This window comes from Pelobates fuscus, chromosome 11 (genome assembly GCF_036172605.1).
Source record: "Pelobates fuscus isolate aPelFus1 chromosome 11, aPelFus1.pri, whole genome shotgun sequence".
In the NCBI taxonomy this organism is placed as follows: Eukaryota; Metazoa; Chordata; class Amphibia; order Anura; family Pelobatidae; genus Pelobates; species Pelobates fuscus.
This window is the reverse complement of record NC_086327.1, coordinates 130,073,599-130,092,223: the sequence shown is the minus strand read 5'-3', so window position 1 is coordinate 130,092,223 and position 18,625 is coordinate 130,073,599. Positions and strand designations below refer to the sequence as shown.

General features: G+C 39.8%; 1 protein-coding gene across 2 annotated transcripts in view; it reads left to right on the top strand.

The window, feature by feature from the left end:
• Positions 1-18,625, top strand: part of ROBO3 (roundabout guidance receptor 3) — a 272,235-nt gene that overhangs the window by 232,784 nt on the left and 20,826 nt on the right. For both annotated transcript variants that reach the window (XM_063435427.1, XM_063435428.1), the window contains exons 10-17: positions 2,853-2,934; positions 3,410-3,578; positions 4,892-5,058; positions 6,164-6,285; positions 7,604-7,820; positions 8,793-8,917; positions 9,062-9,233; positions 9,762-9,950. In XM_063435427.1, coding sequence (XP_063291497.1) covers positions 2,853-2,934; positions 3,410-3,578; positions 4,892-5,058; positions 6,164-6,285; positions 7,604-7,820; positions 8,793-8,917; positions 9,062-9,233; positions 9,762-9,950 — 1,243 coding nt within the window. The remainder of the gene's footprint in view (positions 1-2,852; positions 2,935-3,409; positions 3,579-4,891; positions 5,059-6,163; positions 6,286-7,603; positions 7,821-8,792; positions 8,918-9,061; positions 9,234-9,761; positions 9,951-18,625) is intronic.

Below are 18,625 nucleotides of genomic sequence, written 5' to 3'. Positions count from 1 at the left end.
TGTCTGTGTGTGTGTGTTCGTAATCTAATCTCAAAATGAACACAGCATCTAATGGAATAAAGTCAACACATTCAGCCGGTGCATGATAAAAAGATAAATTAATGTCTTGTGCCCAAAAACTTGCAATCTAAGTGATCCGTTGGGGCACACATGTTATGTCGGTGTTTGGTAGATAAGGAACGTATTGTGCTGTGGAATTAGTGTAGCAAGTGATGATAGCTTGGAGTTTGCAGAGTTTGGCTGTTTGGGATAGTTTTGCTCACGTCTTGCTTTTGAGATTTGATTGCTAGTGCTTCTCTGTTCATGACATCCGGCACCACTTCCATTCTGTACACCTTAACAAAATTGAGCCTTTTGGTTGGTGAAATGTTCTGTTTTGTAATTTCCTGAAAATATTGAGTTGATCTTAATTCACTGTTCAGTACCCTCTGGTTTGTTGAGATCAGAAGCCCCAAAGGGAAGACTGGAATCTACTTTTGAGTGTCTCAGAGCAGTGTCCCCCAGCTGTAAAACACAATGCTTCTTTAAACATGTATTCCCATCTGGAGAAGGTGGAAACTTAACGTACGGCTCCTGCGTTCAATAGCAGAAATTGTGTTGTCTTTGAAGTGTTGTTTGATGTCTGAATCATCTGATCCTTTTTTTGTTCTTCAAAGCACAATTTCAAACAGACACTCAAGGAACATTTTATTTATGTCGGTCCAATGAAAATTCGAACAATTTTGCAAGAACAATAGGCGGCATTCCCTGAAAGGAGAGGTCCAGGTACCTGATTGGCGATATTGTAAAGGTGCAGCCTTGCGTTACGTGAGCAAACAGAAGCCCATGTGTAGTCATTATGCGTTCGGAGGTTCTGATTTAGTCATCTTTGTGTAAGCGTTTATTTTCTGTGATCTCTGAACCAGACATCAATTTACAAAGATTGGTGCAATATTTTTAGACTGGTTTTATGAACAGTTTCCATCTGGCCCTAAACCAAAAGCAGAGTGCCTGGAGTTTAGCAGGTTTCTATAACTAGAGTTACGAGCCGCACTCCAAGTGGCAAGTTTACAGGAATCCCGCTCCACACAACATCAAAAAAGAATAGTATAAAGTGGGATTATAGTACATGTCATGCAGTGCCACGTCATTCAGTGCCACGTTAACACCTTCACAGCCATGCTGGGGAAATTCGGTTCACTGAAGACAGAGGGTGTCTGGGATTATTGGCTTCAGGGGGTGTTTGATGGATCTCATAGTGACAGGTGAACTATCTGTCGTAATAGCGCAGTTAAATCATGTCAAACCTTCCCCGGATTTCGGTAACAATGATCTGACCTGGTCCCATAGCGGCCTCTCTGGGAGTACCGGGGGTCCAAATTAATCCCAGCCACGCTTAGGGAATAATGGAATATGGTAAAAATAGACAGTATTGAGACATGCATTAAACAAACTGCCCAGTGCTTCGAGGATCACACATTAAATACTAGTAACAGGTGACAGGTGTGGTTCACTCTTTCTGTGCCACATGGGTGCGCAGTTTGCTTTATGGCAATGAAATGGTTCAGGGAAAAACGTTTTTTTGGTCAGTAACTTTGTGTTTCTTGCTGATTGCTGCTCTGGAATTACATTGCAGTGTAGGGTAAAGCACAGGTTACTCATTAATTACTTATAAAACATGGCACTCATGTTAATATTTCCTTAAAATATTGATGCAGGCAGCCAGCGGGGAGTGAAGTTCTTGGCTATTTTTGTTCCGTCGTTGTGTCAGAATGAGGAGGTTAATGGGAGAACGAGTCCCTGTACAGCTAATCGCATCAGTTCGCGGCAGACATGGCTTCCTGCCCAGAAAGAATTTGACCTGCCATGTCGACTGTAGGATTGTTATGAGTTAATGGCCTCTGTGCCGCAAATGCTGGATGAAGGGAGGCCAGTTTGTAAAGCCTTAAGGAGATTCAGTCAGGAACCAAACCGACCGCGCCAAACCCAGTGCAGATAGAAACGAATACATTTCTATATTTAACAGTCGTTACATAGCACTCCAATCCTGAGCTTCTTCCAGTGTCCTGAGACCCTCCAGAGAGCAGGCCGAGCTAGGAAACGAGACGTTGGCCAGGTGGTGTCATAGACTCAAGTGTCACATGAAAGGAAATTGTTACTGAAATGAAATTGTTACTAAACAAATACTTCAACTTACCTGTCAGGCAGATATCATGAGCTGTATTTATCTATTGTTACCCGTCAGACCACCTGAGCAGGTGTTTGGAGAATAGGCTTCCTGCGCCAAGTGTAATTTACACGTTGAACGCACGGTGCCAATAAAATAAAATCCACCTATATATTGTGTGTCTCCACATATTAACTGGACCTGAATAGTTATTTAATGGAAGAATAAAAAAACAAAGAATGACTTTATTTTTCCCAAGACTTTTTCAAGCAGAGACTGAAGAATTTAATGTAAAAGACTTGCTTACGCCCGCAAAATGAGAAACGACTTTTCTTAAAGTCTGCCGAGATAAGGAAATGCGCATATTTCTGTGAATCTAATTTAGTGTGTCCCCTCCACCCCACACACACACAGTTTCGCATCCACCGAAGTACTGGTCTGATTACCAAAGGTCTTCCACACACAGGGTATTCCCCCTAACAATCTCCCAAACACATCCTATAGCGCTGCTTGTCTTTATGAATGTGGCATTTTAAGTTATCAAGATTCTATGTTCCGTAAGGAAAAGGACTCTTAACTCCTCCTCCTGTGTTTGTTTGTCAAATCGTGTACTTGTACCAATGTACAGCACTGTGGGATACCAAGGTATAAGTCCTCCGAGACTCAGACCGATGCGATCACTAAAGATTCTGTATATTGTTCCCAGGTGACAGATTCGGGGATGTATACCTGCGTGGCCACTAGTTCAGCTGGAGAGACCACGTGGAGCGGTTTCCTGGAGATTCAAGGTAACTCCCCTTCTCCATGTTCATTCATTAAACTTGTCCATGTCGGACTCACTGGTCTGGATCCACAAGGCCTCGTCTGTGTGACTGATTGCTATATAATCATTAGTCTGGGTTCATTATTGCTTTATTTAAATTACCATCCGCAGCTGTAAAACAATTGTCAGACATGGATTTAGGATACGCTGTCTGGTCTAAAGAACTCCATGAATTACATGGTTAATTAGCGTTTAATAAGAGCTGGGCTCTGTGTAAACCTGGTGTAATATTCCATTGACAATCTGTTACTTTTTAACAAGAACATTCAGTACAGAAACTAGAACCTCTCCTCCCATTTAATATTATTTATATTCTATATGTAACATGTCATATCTCGTGATTCCTTGATTTAATTTTCTTTTTATTCTCTATTTACTTTTAATTCGTTGCTTTCTTTCTTTCTTTTTTTTTTTTTTTTTTTTTTTAATGTTATGTTAAGAAAAAGGTTCCGTAATACATGTGCAACTCTCAGAACCAAACCTTGTTCCTGGATCCCCATCCAAACCTCTTGTGACCAACGTTACCAAAAGCAGCGTTACGCTAACATGGCAGCCAAACCCTCGGTCCGGAAGCACGCCAGTTTCAGCCTATATTATTGAAGCATTCAGGTAAATCCCCTGATTCCAACCATGTAATTAGCTACTCTGGCGTTTCGAATCATTGACTGTTCCTATTCTACCAGTTCATGTCCCATGAAACGTCCAGTTGGTGGAACAAGTAGTACTTTAAAAATGCTAAAAAAAAAAGTCAAAAAACTCGTAGTGAACTCCCACTTTTTGTGCAGTAACTGTAATTGTGAAATAAGAATACCATTAGCTCCTTGTTCTGCTCGTTTCGGAATGCTTTCTGTCCGAACATGCCTGGTGTCTGGGTACATCTCACAGAGCCAGCTGGTACCATTATTCCGGAGGTTTATTGGATGCTTGGTTGGTGTATAATTTACTCAGAATTAACACCTTTTGGACTCAAAGAAGGGGAGGTTGCATTATAATTCGCTATAAGATCTTACAGGCGTTTTGTGTATAACATGTTATTTAAAATAAACACTAGGATATTTCTCCCCATCCTTAAATATGCTTAAAGATCATAAGTACCCACACAAAGGGAAAGAAATTGGAGCTGTTGTTGCCCATCCTGACCGGTAACCAAGGGCAGAGGGGCAACAGCACCAAGGTCACCGATTGTTGTTCTCCCAAAGGTTAGGGAATAACCCTAATAAACAAATAAACAATCTTATGAATACACTAAACAGGAATCCTTGGGAAACAGGGAAACCTGAAGGAAGGGGGAACAATGATAAAAATAAAGGAAGGACTAAGCTTTATTAGTAACTAAGGGTAATACAGGAGGCTCTTGCAGGGTCTAGCAAGCTATTAACATAGCAGGAGAAAATCTTAATTAAACAGAACTTGCAATAAAGAGCCTAAATAGGGCTCTCTTTACAGGAAGTGTTTATGGAAGGCTGTGCAAGTCACATGCAGGGAGGTGTGACTAGGGTTCATAAACAAAGGGATTTAACTCCTAAATGGCAGAGGATTGAGCAGTGAGGCTGCAGGGGCATGTTCTATACACCAAAACTGATTCATTAAGCTAAAGTTGTTCAGGTGACTATAGAGTCCCTTTAACAATGCCTATATATTGTACCCCTACTGTACACAGAGGCTGGTACTAGGGGGATAACAACTATGCATAAAATAGTTTATAGCAAAGGAACTGAAAGCTAATTAGACTCAAACAAGAAAAAGGAAACCATGAATGAAGCAATAGATATCTAAATCTACTAGTGCCTACCTGAACCAAAAAGTGAACCTGTCCAAAAAGTGCACCTAATAAATGAAGCTTAATTTCACTGAGTGACACGTTGTTTCAGAGATGGTTAATCCCTGTGGCTGAAATAATATTAACTCTTTCTCTCCTGCAGCCAGTCAGCAGGCAGCACATGGCAAACTGTTGCAGACAATGTGAAGATGGAAAAACACACAGTAACCGGACTGAACCCAAATACAATTTATCTCTTTATTATCCGAGCGATGAATGTGTACGGTCTGAGTGACCCCAGCCCGATATCGGAACCGGTGCGGACCCAAGGTGAGTCCAGTCACATCCCTCACAGATCTGTAATTCTTTCTTTATGAATCCAAAAACGTAATCTGAGTTTGGGAAGCTCCCCTGTTATTGCTAGGATTAAAAAAAAAAAAAAAAAGCTTATTATATAACATGTTCCGCTACTTTTTGTGATAATTTTGTGTCTGGTTTGTTTATTTAAATAAATGCTAAATGTGTACTCGGTATGTTACTGCTTCCTGCGGGGAGGCTATAGACATAAGCTATCTGTTTATGGTGATACATTTTCCTGGATTACCCCTTAAAGGTTAAATATAAGCAGATGTTTCGGCTGCTCTCGAATTGGTTTTCTTTACTAAAATGGCAAATAACCCTCATTCCTTTCTCGTGACCTGCTCGTTCCTGTCCTTAACTGCTTTAGTCGATGGGAATGAGCTCTGTTAACCCTTTACTCACGGCACATGGGTGATGGATTTATGGAATCGTTCTGAATGTCCCTTTAACCGCTTGTCCTGTTCCACATCCCCGTTAAGGGGGGCAAGAGCAAATGTTCCCTTTCTCCCAGTGCTTGTTGGATCAGAACAGAGGTCCTGTCTCTTAGATTGGAAGCCGGTTTTAGCATAGATTCTTTATCTCTAAATACTCCCTTTCTACGTGTGGAATTATTTATTACGCTGTGATTGTAAAGCGCTGCGGAATATGTTGGCGCTATACAAAATCTTAGTAAGTAATAATACCATAAAGTTAAAGGGCTAACGTTTTAAAATGTTTGATTTTTAGGGTTTTGTTTCTACTTTTAGTAAATTCTCTATAGGAGACAAACGAACAGTTTACTCCAGCGTGGAGTGGTCATTTAAACTGTTTGTGCAATGTACACTTGAGTTCAGCATTTTTCTTAATCTATTTTCGTTTTCTTATTTATTTATTTATTTTTAATAAAAATGTATTGAATTTACAGCCAACCAGGTAAGTTTAGCGTTTATTATGATTATTGGCATTTATATAGCGCCAACAGATCCTGTAGCGCTTTGTTTATTCAACATTTATGATGAAGCTATAGCTTACAGATAATAGTGATAAATGACATTATGTAACAGTCCCCTATAATGATGTCCCTCTTGTTGTGTAGATGTTAGTCCCACCAGACAAGGAGTGGATCACCGGCAAGTCCAGCGGGAGCTCGGGGAAGTCATCGTCCAACTACAGAAGCCAGTCATTCTAACATCATCAACTCTCCAAGTGACGTGGACGGTGAGTCTCTCTCTCTATAATCTGTCTGTCCAGGAATCTAGGCTAGCTCCTTTGTTCTGCGCTCCTCCCTGTCACAGGTGCCTCATTCCAGGGCCCTATTTAGCCTTGTACTGCAGAGAGCCCCAGGTGGGACTTCCCCAAATAAGTGGGTTAATCTCATAAGAGCGGACATTAAGTTGCTAGAGTAGGACCTGCCAAAGATGGGGTACATTGACATTGTGGCAGGCTTATGCATCCTATTCTGTAACTAAACCCCCATTATTTGTGTCTAGATTAGGTGTTTTTAATAAAATCTGTGAGCTTTGAAGTTGCTGTTTAGTGGAAGAGTGAGTGCGCTGGATCTTGCGTATTATATAAAACATGGTTGATTAACATGTCTTAGTCTGGATTATGACCAATAATGCCAATATTTGTACTTCATGACATTCCTTTCCTTTAGTTTTATTTTTTGTATTTTTTAAGATGGCCCTTAGTATAAAACAATAAAGGGACACGCGAAGGTTAAATGTTCTTTAAACTTGGTAAAAGTTAGATTAACAATGCCGGTTTTGGTTAAAGTATTGTTTTTATGGTTTTCTGCTTTGATAAATTTTTCATATTTTTATTAAACTGCTAAAATCAGTGACCGTCTCCTCGTTATACACAGAATGATTCGACCTTTGTGACCTTAGGGATGGCAAATGGCAACAATTAGCCATTCTCTACAAAATCTTAGGCCATTAAAAGGCACAGACTATTTAAGGGAAAAAATATATATATTTTAATGGGATTCTTGAAATAACATATTTTCTTTTTAGGTTGCTGTGGGCAACTGGCTTTTCTCCTTTGTTGCCATTGGCAACCAATAATGGGCTACCTAATCAGGAACAAACAAGCCATGAATCCCCCACACAGGGGGGGTTTCTTGATCCGAGTCCCATCAGTTGGATGATACATTGTGACCCTGGGGATGATATATTGTAAAATCCTGCGTCATGTCAGAACCGAAATCTATAATATCATTTATAAAACATTTTATTCCACAATTTGCTAATTGCGTTCTGTAATGGGGATTAAATCCCAAACTGAACAAATTGTGTCAGCAAATTAAAGAGAGTGAATGTTTTTATCTTTCCAGAGGCTGAAATAACAGGTTAATGTTAATAGAAGGGCTGTTTTTAGTTTATTGCTCTCACACTGCATATATTGGATAATTAATAAATACTATTTTGGTGAATTCTGCTGTGGTGTATATTAACGTTTACCTGTAGATGGATAGGTAATGGTTTGGACAGGGAAGCAACACGTATTGCAGAGTCTGATGTCTGCCTCTCTCTAGGTTGATCGCCCGGCGCAGTTTATCCAGGGGTACCGAGTGATGTATCGGCCCAAATCCAGTGTTTGGGTTGTGCAGGATGTCAAGACGCCTGCCGAACGCAGAGTCATCCTCGTGGACCTCAAGAAAGGCACAGAGTATGAGATTAAGATCCGGCCGTATTTTGACGAGTTCCAGGGAATGGATAGCGATGTGCTGTTAGTACGAACACCAGAAGAAGGTAAATGGGGGGAGGGCACAGTAAAGGATCTCAGATCTCCCACCTACCTGCTAGACCCCAAATAAAGAGACGTCTCCGATATCCAAACTGCTCCATAAAAAGCTGTATGTTATTTCATTTTCTTTATAAGATAATTCAATCTTGTGTTAATTAAAATAGAATTTAACTCAGAGGCATCATCTCTGCTGTTTAAGTTGCACACAGGATTTTCCCTGGAAAGGTTTGTGATATTTTTAATAAAGCCCTACGGTAATAAACGCTCGGTGCGTACCTTCTTGTAACTGAAAATCTGTGAACACGGCTCTTGGTTTCACAGGTTTGAGTGTAGAAGTTTTCAAGCGCTCTATGAGACAGGCAGTGATTTGCTTAAGTGTCTCCAGACATGAAACCCCCAACACAACAATTTCTTGATCCCAGTGATACATTGTGACCCTGGGGATTGTATCAAATCCTATGTCCTGTCAGAACCTAAATCTATAATATGTCTAAAACATTTTGTTACACTGTTTGATTATTGCATTCCCAAACAGAAGATGTTGCATCAGCAAATTAAAGAGACAGCTCTTCTTCCCTTCCAGAAATTAAATATGGGAATCTTCCATTTTTATTTAAATAGAGAATATGTGTCTGTGAGTTGTTCTGTGGCCACAGTTAAATAGGAAAAGGCTGAGATTAAATGCATTTCGCAGCATAAGGTCTCGTCAGTATGTGTCAATATTTTCACTGAAAGATAAAAAGAATAATCTTGATTTATATTGCCCTTTTTGAATGTTAGGAGATTCTAAACTGAATCTTTAATCTGGTAGTTGGCTCGCGTTTCATGACAGACTGTTATAGGAGACAATGGGAAGACGGCAATGGCTAATACGATGCTATGTTTGCTCTTTGTTACTGTACCGTTTGGTGGTTTTATACGAATGTCTGATTTGGGATCAATAACTAACTGCTTCGACTTGCAATGATTCTCCCCAGTTCCCAGTGCGCCGCCTCAGTCTGTTACCGTGGCAACAGTCGGAAGTAATAACAGCACAAATATTAGTATAACGTGGGAACCGCCTCCTGTGGAACATCAGAATGGAATTATTCAGGATTACAGGGTAACGTGCATTTATTATATCTCCATTTGCTATTTTTACCAGTCTTACTGTATGAGACACCAACATATACCGCTGCGCTGTTTATAAATGTTGTTAATTGAGAATGGTTAACGTGTAAAACCTCCTTGTTCCTTCGAACCTTAGATTTGGTGTTTGGGAAATGAAACCCGATATCATATCAATCAAACTATTGATGGGGCAATTCACTCAACGGTTATAAAAGGACTCGCTCCAGGAATTCTTTACCACGTTGAAGTCGCTGCAGCAACCAGTGCTGGTTTTGGTGTTAAAAGTCAGCCAATCACAGTCCAGATAAGTATGTATCAGAAAAAGACCTTTGAATGTGATTTGCGAGAATGACCCATTTCCACAATTTATTACGAAATGTATGACCCGTGGCAGAACACCTTAACCGTGCCATGCACTTAGAATTATTAAAATACACAAATTGGTGATTACTGTGTAAAGTGCGCTTGCAAATATAATTAAGTGCAGAAAAGCAGCTACACACTCTAGTGGGTGTTCTCTTATCCCCACTAAATATTGAATTGAACCAGTGAGCTTAGTAAAGTCTGGTCTGGTTTGCTTATCATTATTAACCCATGACATGCGAGTAACCCCTTGGTCAGGCTCTGTCCCTCAGTAACATGGCGTCCCTGTGATGTCATTCTCATTCACTTTAGTAAATAACCCTGTTATTCAGCAATTTATTTGAACAAATTGATAGCATTACAGCCTTCTGAAGGTAAAAGCACCCATCATGTAATTGTATAGTTGTAGTTTATCCTGATGATATTCATAGTGCTGATGTCATCATTATAAAGTGTGATGTCACTCTCTTCAGAGCCACCGTCAGAGCAAAGTCCGGCTAACAGCGAGGGGACGGTCAGCCTGACAGAGCAGATCACGGATGTCGTTAAGCAGCCAGCGTTTATCGCTGGGATTGGTGGTGCATGCTGGGTAATCCTGATGTGCTTTAGCGTTTGGATCTATTGTCGTAGAAAGAAGAGGAAGGAACTCAGTCACTATACAGGTGAGCGGAAAAAATTAAGGAATTTAATGCATGAAACACGTTTAAACACCGAACACTCTCGGGAGTTTTACTTGTGGAGCGGCAACGATAGTGGAATTATCCATTGAGAAATGCAGGGAGTTATTTACTAAACGGGGATTTAACAGAGTTACTCATTTTAGGATACTGACTGCACAAGGTTACTGACTGCACAAGGTTTGATTTCCTGTTGGTAATTATAAGGCATTTGATTGGATTAGGTAGCTACTTGCTATTGATTGCTATTTAAATTAGCTATTGTTTGCTAATAAGCAGAGGCCTACCCAGGTGTTAAACATTCCTAGTGGGAGGTGATTTTAGGAGTATATAAGGGTAGTTGTCATTAGCTTGGCTAATAGAGCTTGGTTGCTTCATCTAAGTGTTGCTTCTAAGTGTGTGTGTGGTTGGAGATATTCTGGAGAGTTTTACAGAAGCTTCAACTGTCTAATAGTTGTGCTAAGAGTTCTTTTTTACTGTTACAGGTAAGATTCATCTGTAGGAAAAGGTTACTGACTGCACAAGGTTTGATTTCCTGTTGGTAATTATAAGGCATTTGATTGGATTAGGTAGCTACTTGCTATTGATTGCTATTTAAATTAGCTATTGTTTGCTAATAAGCAGAGGCCTACCCAGGTGTTAAACATTCCTAGTGGGAGGTGATTTTAGGAGTATATAAGGGTAGTTGTCATTAGCTTGGCTAATAGAGCTTGGTTGCTTCATCTAAGTGTTGCTTCTAAGTGTGTGTGTGGTTGGAGATATTCTGGAGAGTTTTACAGAAGCTTCAACTGTCTAATAGTTGTGCTAAGAGTTCTTTTTTACTGTTACAGGTAAGATTCATCTGTAGGAAAAGGTTACTGACTGCACAAGGTTTGATTTCCTGTTGGTAATTATAAGGCATTTGATTGGATTAGGTAGCTACTTGCTATTGATTGCTATTTAAATTAGCTATTGTTTGCTAATAAGCAGAGGCCTACCCAGGTGTTAAACATTCCTAGTGGGAGGTGATTTTAGGAGTATATAAGGGTAGTTGTCATTAGCTTGGCTAATAGAGCTTGGTTGCTTCATCTAAGTGTTGCTTCTAAGTGTGTGTGTGGTTGGAGATATTCTGGAGAGTTTTACAGAAGCTTCAACTGTCTAATAGTTGTGCTAAGAGTTCTTTTTTACTGTTACAGGTAAGATTCATCTGTAGGAAAAGGTTACTGACTGCACAAGGTTTGATTTCCTGTTGGTAATTATAAGGCATTTGATTGGATTAGGTAGCTACTTGCTATTGATTGCTATTTAAATTAGCTATTGTTTGCTAATAAGCAGAGGCCTACCCAGGTGTTAAACATTCCTAGTGGGAGGTGATTTTAGGAGTATATAAGGGTAGTTGTCATTAGCTTGGCTAATAGAGCTTGGTTGCTTCATCTAAGTGTTGCTTCTAAGTGTGTGTGTGGTTGGAGATATTCTGGAGAGTTTTACAGAAGCTTCAACTGTCTAATAGTTGTGCTAAGAGTTCTTTTTTACTGTTACAGGTAAGATTCATCTGTAGGAAAAGGTTACTGACTGCACAAGGTTTGATTTCCTGTTGGTAATTATAAGGCATTTGATTGGATTAGGTAGCTACTTGCTATTGATTGCTATTTAAATTAGCTATTGTTTGCTAATAAGCAGAGGCCTACCCAGGTGTTAAACATTCCTAGTGGGAGGTGATTTTAGGAGTATATAAGGGTAGTTGTCATTAGCTTGGCTAATAGAGCTTGGTTGCTTCATCTAAGTGTTGCTTCTAAGTGTGTGTGTGGTTGGAGATATTCTGGAGAGTTTTACAGAAGCTTCAACTGTCTAATAGTTGTGCTAAGAGTTCTTTTTTACTGTTACAGGTAAGATTCATCTGTAGGAAAAGGTTACTGACTGCACAAGGTTTGATTTCCTGTTGGTAATTATAAGGCATTTGATTGGATTAGGTAGCTACTTGCTATTGATTGCTATTTAAATTAGCTATTGTTTGCTAATAAGCAGAGGCCTACCCAGGTGTTAAACATTCCTAGTGGGAGGTGATTTTAGGAGTATATAAGGGTAGTTGTCATTAGCTTGGCTAATAGAGCTTGGTTGCTTCATCTAAGTGTTGCTTCTAAGTGTGTGTGTGGTTGGAGATATTCTGGAGAGTTTTACAGAAGCTTCAACTGTCTAATAGTTGTGCTAAGAGTTCTTTTTTACTGTTACAGGTAAGATTCATCTGTAGGAAAAGGTTACTGACTGCACAAGGTTTGATTTCCTGTTGGTAATTATAAGGCATTTGATTGGATTAGGTAGCTACTTGCTATTGATTGCTATTTAAATTAGCTATTGTTTGCTAATAAGCAGAGGCCTACCCAGGTGTTAAACATTCCTAGTGGGAGGTGATTTTAGGAGTATATAAGGGTAGTTGTCATTAGCTTGGCTAATAGAGCTTGGTTGCTTCATCTAAGTGTTGCTTCTAAGTGTGTGTGTGGTTGGAGATATTCTGGAGAGTTTTACAGAAGCTTCAACTGTCTAATAGTTGTGCTAAGAGTTCTTTTTTACTGTTACAGGTAAGATTCATCTGTAGGAAAAGGTTACTGACTGCACAAGGTTTGATTTCCTGTTGGTAATTATAAGGCATTTGATTGGATTAGGTAGCTACTTGCTATTGATTGCTATTTAAATTAGCTATTGTTTGCTAATAAGCAGAGGCCTACCCAGGTGTTAAACATTCCTAGTGGGAGGTGATTTTAGGAGTATATAAGGGTAGTTGTCATTAGCTTGGCTAATAGAGCTTGGTTGCTTCATCTAAGTGTTGCTTCTAAGTGTGTGTGTGGTTGGAGATATTCTGGAGAGTTTTACAGAAGCTTCAACTGTCTAATAGTTGTGCTAAGAGTTCTTTTTTACTGTTACAGGTAAGATTCATCTGTAGGAAAAGGTTACTGACTGCACAAGGTTTGATTTCCTGTTGGTAATTATAAGGCATTTGATTGGATTAGGTAGCTACTTGCTATTGATTGCTATTTAAATTAGCTATTGTTTGCTAATAAGCAGAGGCCTACCCAGGTGTTAAACATTCCTAGTGGGAGGTGATTTTAGGAGTATATAAGGGTAGTTGTCATTAGCTTGGCTAATAGAGCTTGGTTGCTTCATCTAAGTGTTGCTTCTAAGTGTGTGTGTGGTTGGAGATATTCTGGAGAGTTTTACAGAAGCTTCAACTGTCTAATAGTTGTGCTAAGAGTTCTTTTTTACTGTTACAGGTAAGATTCATCTGTAGGAAAAGGTTACTGACTGCACAAGGTTTGATTTCCTGTTGGTAATTATAAGGCATTTGATTGGATTAGGTAGCTACTTGCTATTGATTGCTATTTAAATTAGCTATTGTTTGCTAATAAGCAGAGGCCTACCCAGGTGTTAAACATTCCTAGTGGGAGGTGATTTTAGGAGTATATAAGGGTAGTTGTCATTAGCTTGGCTAATAGAGCTTGGTTGCTTCATCTAAGTGTTGCTTCTAAGTGTGTGTGTGGTTGGAGATATTCTGGAGAGTTTTACAGAAGCTTCAACTGTCTAATAGTTGTGCTAAGAGTTCTTTTTTACTGTTACAGGTAAGATTCATCTGTAGGAAAAGGTTACTGACTGCACAAGGTTTGATTTCCTGTTGGTAATTATAAGGCATTTGATTGGATTAGGTAGCTACTTGCTATTGATTGCTATTTAAATTAGCTATTGTTTGCTAATAAGCAGAGGCCTACCCAGGTGTTAAACATTCCTAGTGGGAGGTGATTTTAGGAGTATATAAGGGTAGTTGTCATTAGCTTGGCTAATAGAGCTTGGTTGCTTCATCTAAGTGTTGCTTCTAAGTGTGTGTGTGGTTGGAGATATTCTGGAGAGTTTTACAGAAGCTTCAACTGTCTAATAGTTGTGCTAAGAGTTCTTTTTTACTGTTACAGGTAAGATTCATCTGTAGGAAAAGGTTACTGACTGCACAAGGTTTGATTTCCTGTTGGTAATTATAAGGCATTTGATTGGATTAGGTAGCTACTTGCTATTGATTGCTATTTAAATTAGCTATTGTTTGCTAATAAGCAGAGGCCTACCCAGGTGTTAAACATTCCTAGTGGGAGGTGATTTTAGGAGTATATAAGGGTAGTTGTCATTAGCTTGGCTAATAGAGCTTGGTTGCTTCATCTAAGTGTTGCTTCTAAGTGTGTGTGTGGTTGGAGATATTCTGGAGAGTTTTACAGAAGCTTCAACTGTCTAATAGTTGTGCTAAGAGTTCTTTTTTACTGTTACAGGTAAGATTCATCTGTAGGAAAAGGTTACTGACTGCACAAGGTTTGATTTCCTGTTGGTAATTATAAGGCATTTGATTGGATTAGGTAGCTACTTGCTATTGATTGCTATTTAAATTAGCTATTGTTTGCTAATAAGCAGAGGCCTACCCAGGTGTTAAACATTCCTAGTGGGAGGTGATTTTAGGAGTATATAAGGGTAGTTGTCATTAGCTTGGCTAATAGAGCTTGGTTGCTTCATCTAAGTGTTGCTTCTAAGTGTGTGTGTGGTTGGAGATATTCTGGAGAGTTTTACAGAAGCTTCAACTGTCTAATAGTTGTGCTAAGAGTTCTTTTTTACTGTTACAGGTAAGATTCATCTGTAGGAAAAGGTTACTGACTGCACAAGGTTTGATTTCCTGTTGGTAATTATAAGGCATTTGATTGGATTAGGTAGCTACTTGCTATTGATTGCTATTTAAATTAGCTATTGTTTGCTAATAAGCAGAGGCCTACCCAGGTGTTAAACATTCCTAGTGGGAGGTGATTTTAGGAGTATATAAGGGTAGTTGTCATTAGCTTGGCTAATAGAGCTTGGTTGCTTCATCTAAGTGTTGCTTCTAAGTGTGTGTGTGGTTGGAGATATTCTGGAGATAAACAGGAGGTAATCTGAGGTATCCAGGAGGACAAATAAAAAAAAATAGGTAAAATTTGTTTGATTTAAATTATTCGCCTCATTGGAATGGCAGACTTAGTTCAGTGTAATAGTTGCTTTGCATTTGTTTCACGTTCCACTTTTTGGAAGTTTGGTTGTTGTCTAATCTGTAGACAGTTCTCTATCTTGCGGCAGGAGATTGTATTTTTGAAGTCTGAGATTTGTAAATTATCTGGTAAACAAATTCAGGCTGGAACTGCTGCAAAGCCATTGCCGCAGAGACATACTAGGAATGGCAGATGGATTACTGTAGGATCTGGTAGACTTGGAGTTGTGGATAAAAGGCATATTGCACAGTCTGTTGTTCTACATAATTCATTTTCTGCACTTTCAGAGTGTAGTGGTGTCCTGGAGAGAGGCACTGAGGCTAGTGGTGTTGTGCAGAGAGGCACTGAGGCTAGTGGTGTTGTGCAGAGAGGCACTGAGGCTAGTGGTGTTGTGCAGAGAGGCACTGAGGCTAGTGGTGTTGTGCAGAGAGGCACTGAGGCTAGTGGTGTTGTGCAGAGAGGCACTGAGGCTAGTGGTGTTGTGCAGAGAGGCACTGAGGCTAGTGGTGTTGTGCAGAGAGGCACTGAGGCTAGTGGTGTTGTGCAGAGAGGCACTGAGGCTAGTGGTGTTGTGCAGAGAGGCACTGAGGCTAGTGGTGTTGTGCAGAGAGGCACTGAGGCTAGTGGTGTTGTGCAGAGAGGCACTGAGGCTAGTGGTGTTGTGCAGAGAGGCACTGAGGCTAGTGGTGTTGTGCAGAGAGGCACTGAGGCTAGTGGTGTTGTGCAGAGAGGCACTGAGGCTAGTGGTGTTGTGCAGAGAGGCACTGAGGCTAGTGGTGTTGTGCAGAGAGGCACTGAGGCTAGTGGTGTGGTGCAGAGAGGCACTGAGGCTAGTGGTGTTGTACAGAGAGGCTTGAAGACTATGGTGAGGCCTAATAGAAAGCAGTTGTTGTTGGGGGATTCCATCATAAGAGGTGTGGAGATGGGCAATGGTGGTCTTGTGAGGTGTCTTCCCGGAGCTACTGCTCACAGAGACAGGAGACGTATCTGTAATATTGTTAAGCAAGCAAAGCAGGAAGGGGAATTGGATGTACTTGTCCATTTAGGGACAAATGACTTGGCTTGCAATGAGGTTTCAGAGGTTAAGGAAGTTTTTAGTGTTTTTGCCAATGATATACGGCAGGTTGCTTCCACACTGTCATTCTCTGAAGTTCTGCCTGTGCATAACACTCAGAACGACAGGCGGATGCGTATTAGGGACTTTAACTTGTGGCTTGGTAAATGGTGTCGGGAGCAAGGATTTGGCTTTATTGCTCATGGTAGCTCTGTTTGGAATGGAAATAAACTGTACAAAAAAGATGGTTTGCATCTTTCTCAAAAGGGAACAAATGTTCTCAGTGAGCAGTTCAGAGGTTTTGCTAGGATGTTTTTAAACTAGGAGGGGGGGGCAAAAGGGTGATAAAACATCAATCCAATTGTCCCCCAAAACAAGGACAGAAGGTGCCTGTAGCAAGTGTGTTAAAAAATTATAAGCTTAGAGTCATGTCTACAAATGCTCGCAGTTTAGGGAATAAGATACATGAACTTGTGGCAATAATGGCAACTGATAGTGTCGATTTAGTCGCTGTTACCGAGACATGGTATAATGAGAAAAATGACTGGGACATAGCAATACCAGGGTACTCTTTATATAGAAAAGACAGGGAAGGCAAGAAAGGGGGAGGGGTGGCCCTGTATGTAAAGGATAGCATAAAATCTAGCCTAATAAAGGTTAGTGAGGCGAACATAGAGTCCGTTTGGGTTACGTTAGAATTTGGTAATCACACAGTAACTCGTGTAGGTGTGATTTATAGGCCCCCAGGACAAATTGAAGAGTTAGATAATCTACTAGTTGAAGAAATAGCTAAAATGACAATGAAGGGGGAAGTTATCATCATGGGTGACTTTAATCTTCCTGATGTGAATTGGAAAACAAAAATAGCTACTTGTGCCAGGAGCACACATATTCTAAACTCCCTACTGGGATTGTCTCTAAAACAAGTCGTTGAGGAGCCAACTCGTAAAGAGGCCATACTAGATTTAGTGTTAACAAATGGAAATTTGGTATCAGATATCACTGTAGGTGAAAGTTTAGGATCCAGTGATCATCAGTCAGTGTGGTTTAATATAAGAACAGTGACTGAGTCACACCACACAAAAACAAAAGTTTTAGACTTTAGAAAAACAGACTTTTCTAAAATTAGAATATGTGTAAAGGAGTCATTATCAGACTGGAGCAATTTATATGGAGTCCAAAATAAATGGGATTATTTAAAAGTTGCACTACTGAAGGCAACAGAAAATTGCATTAGGCTTGTCAGTAAAAGCAAAAAATTCAAGAAACCACTGTGGTACTCCGCAGATGTGGCCAAAATAGTAAAAAACAAAAAGTTAGCATTTAGTAATTATAAAAAAAACCAGAGTGAGGAAGACAGAATGACCTATAAGATTAGGCAGAAAGAGGCTAAGCAAGTTATAAGAGCTTCCAAATCCCACACAGAAGAGAAAATAGCACAGTCAGTAAAAAAGGGGGACAAAACTTTTTTTAGATACATAAATGAGAAAAGAAAAGTAAAACAAGGATTAGTTAGATTAAAAACAAAAGAAGGAAGGTATGTAGATGAGGATAAAGGTCTAGCTGACTGCCTCAATGAATATTTTTGTTCGGTATTTACAGATGAAAATGAAGGAAAGGGACCTCTGTTAACAAAAAGGATAAATGAGTCATTTATTACACGTGAGTTTACAGAGGAAGAGGTTCTATTTCAACTGTCAAAAGTAAAGACAAATAAGTCAATGGGACCTGATGGAATACACCCAAAGCTATTAAAAGAGCTTAGTGGTGTACTAGCAAAACCATTAACAGATTTATTTAACCAATCATTGAAAACAGGAGTAGTCCCAGAAGATTGGAAGTTAGCGAATGTTGTGCCCATTCACAAGAAAGGTAATAGGGAGGAGTCGGGCAACTATAGGCCAGTAAGCCTTACTTCAGTAGTGGGGAAAGTGATGGAAACCATGTTAAAGGATAGGATTGTTGAACATCTAAAAACACATGGATTTCAAGACCAGAGACAACATGGGTTTACTTCAGGGAGATCATGCCAAACTAATCTTATTGATTTTTTTGATTGGGTAACTAAAATTATAGATCAGGGTGGTGCAGTAGACATTGCTTACTTAGATTTCAGTAAGGCTTTTGACACTGTTGCACATAGAAGGCTTATCAATAAACTACAATCTTTGAGTTTGGATTCGAATATTGTTGAATGGGTAAGGCAGTGGCTGAGTGACAGGCAACAGAGGGTTGTAGTCAATGGAGTATATTCGAAGCTTGGGCTTGTCACCAGTGGGGTACCTCAGGGATCTGTACTTGGACCCATTCTCTTTAATATTTTTATTAGTGATATTGCAGAAGGTCTTGATGGTAAGGTGTGTCTTTTTGCGGATGATACTAAGATATGTAACAGGGTTGATGTTCCAGGAGGGATAAGCCAAATGGCTAATGATTTAGGTAAACTAGAAAAATGGTCAGAGTTGTGGCAACTGACATTTAATGTGGATAAGTGCAAGATAATGCATCTTGGACGTAAAAACCCAAGGGTAGAGTACAAAATATTTGATAGAGTCCTAACCTCAACATCTGAGGAAAGGGATTTAGGG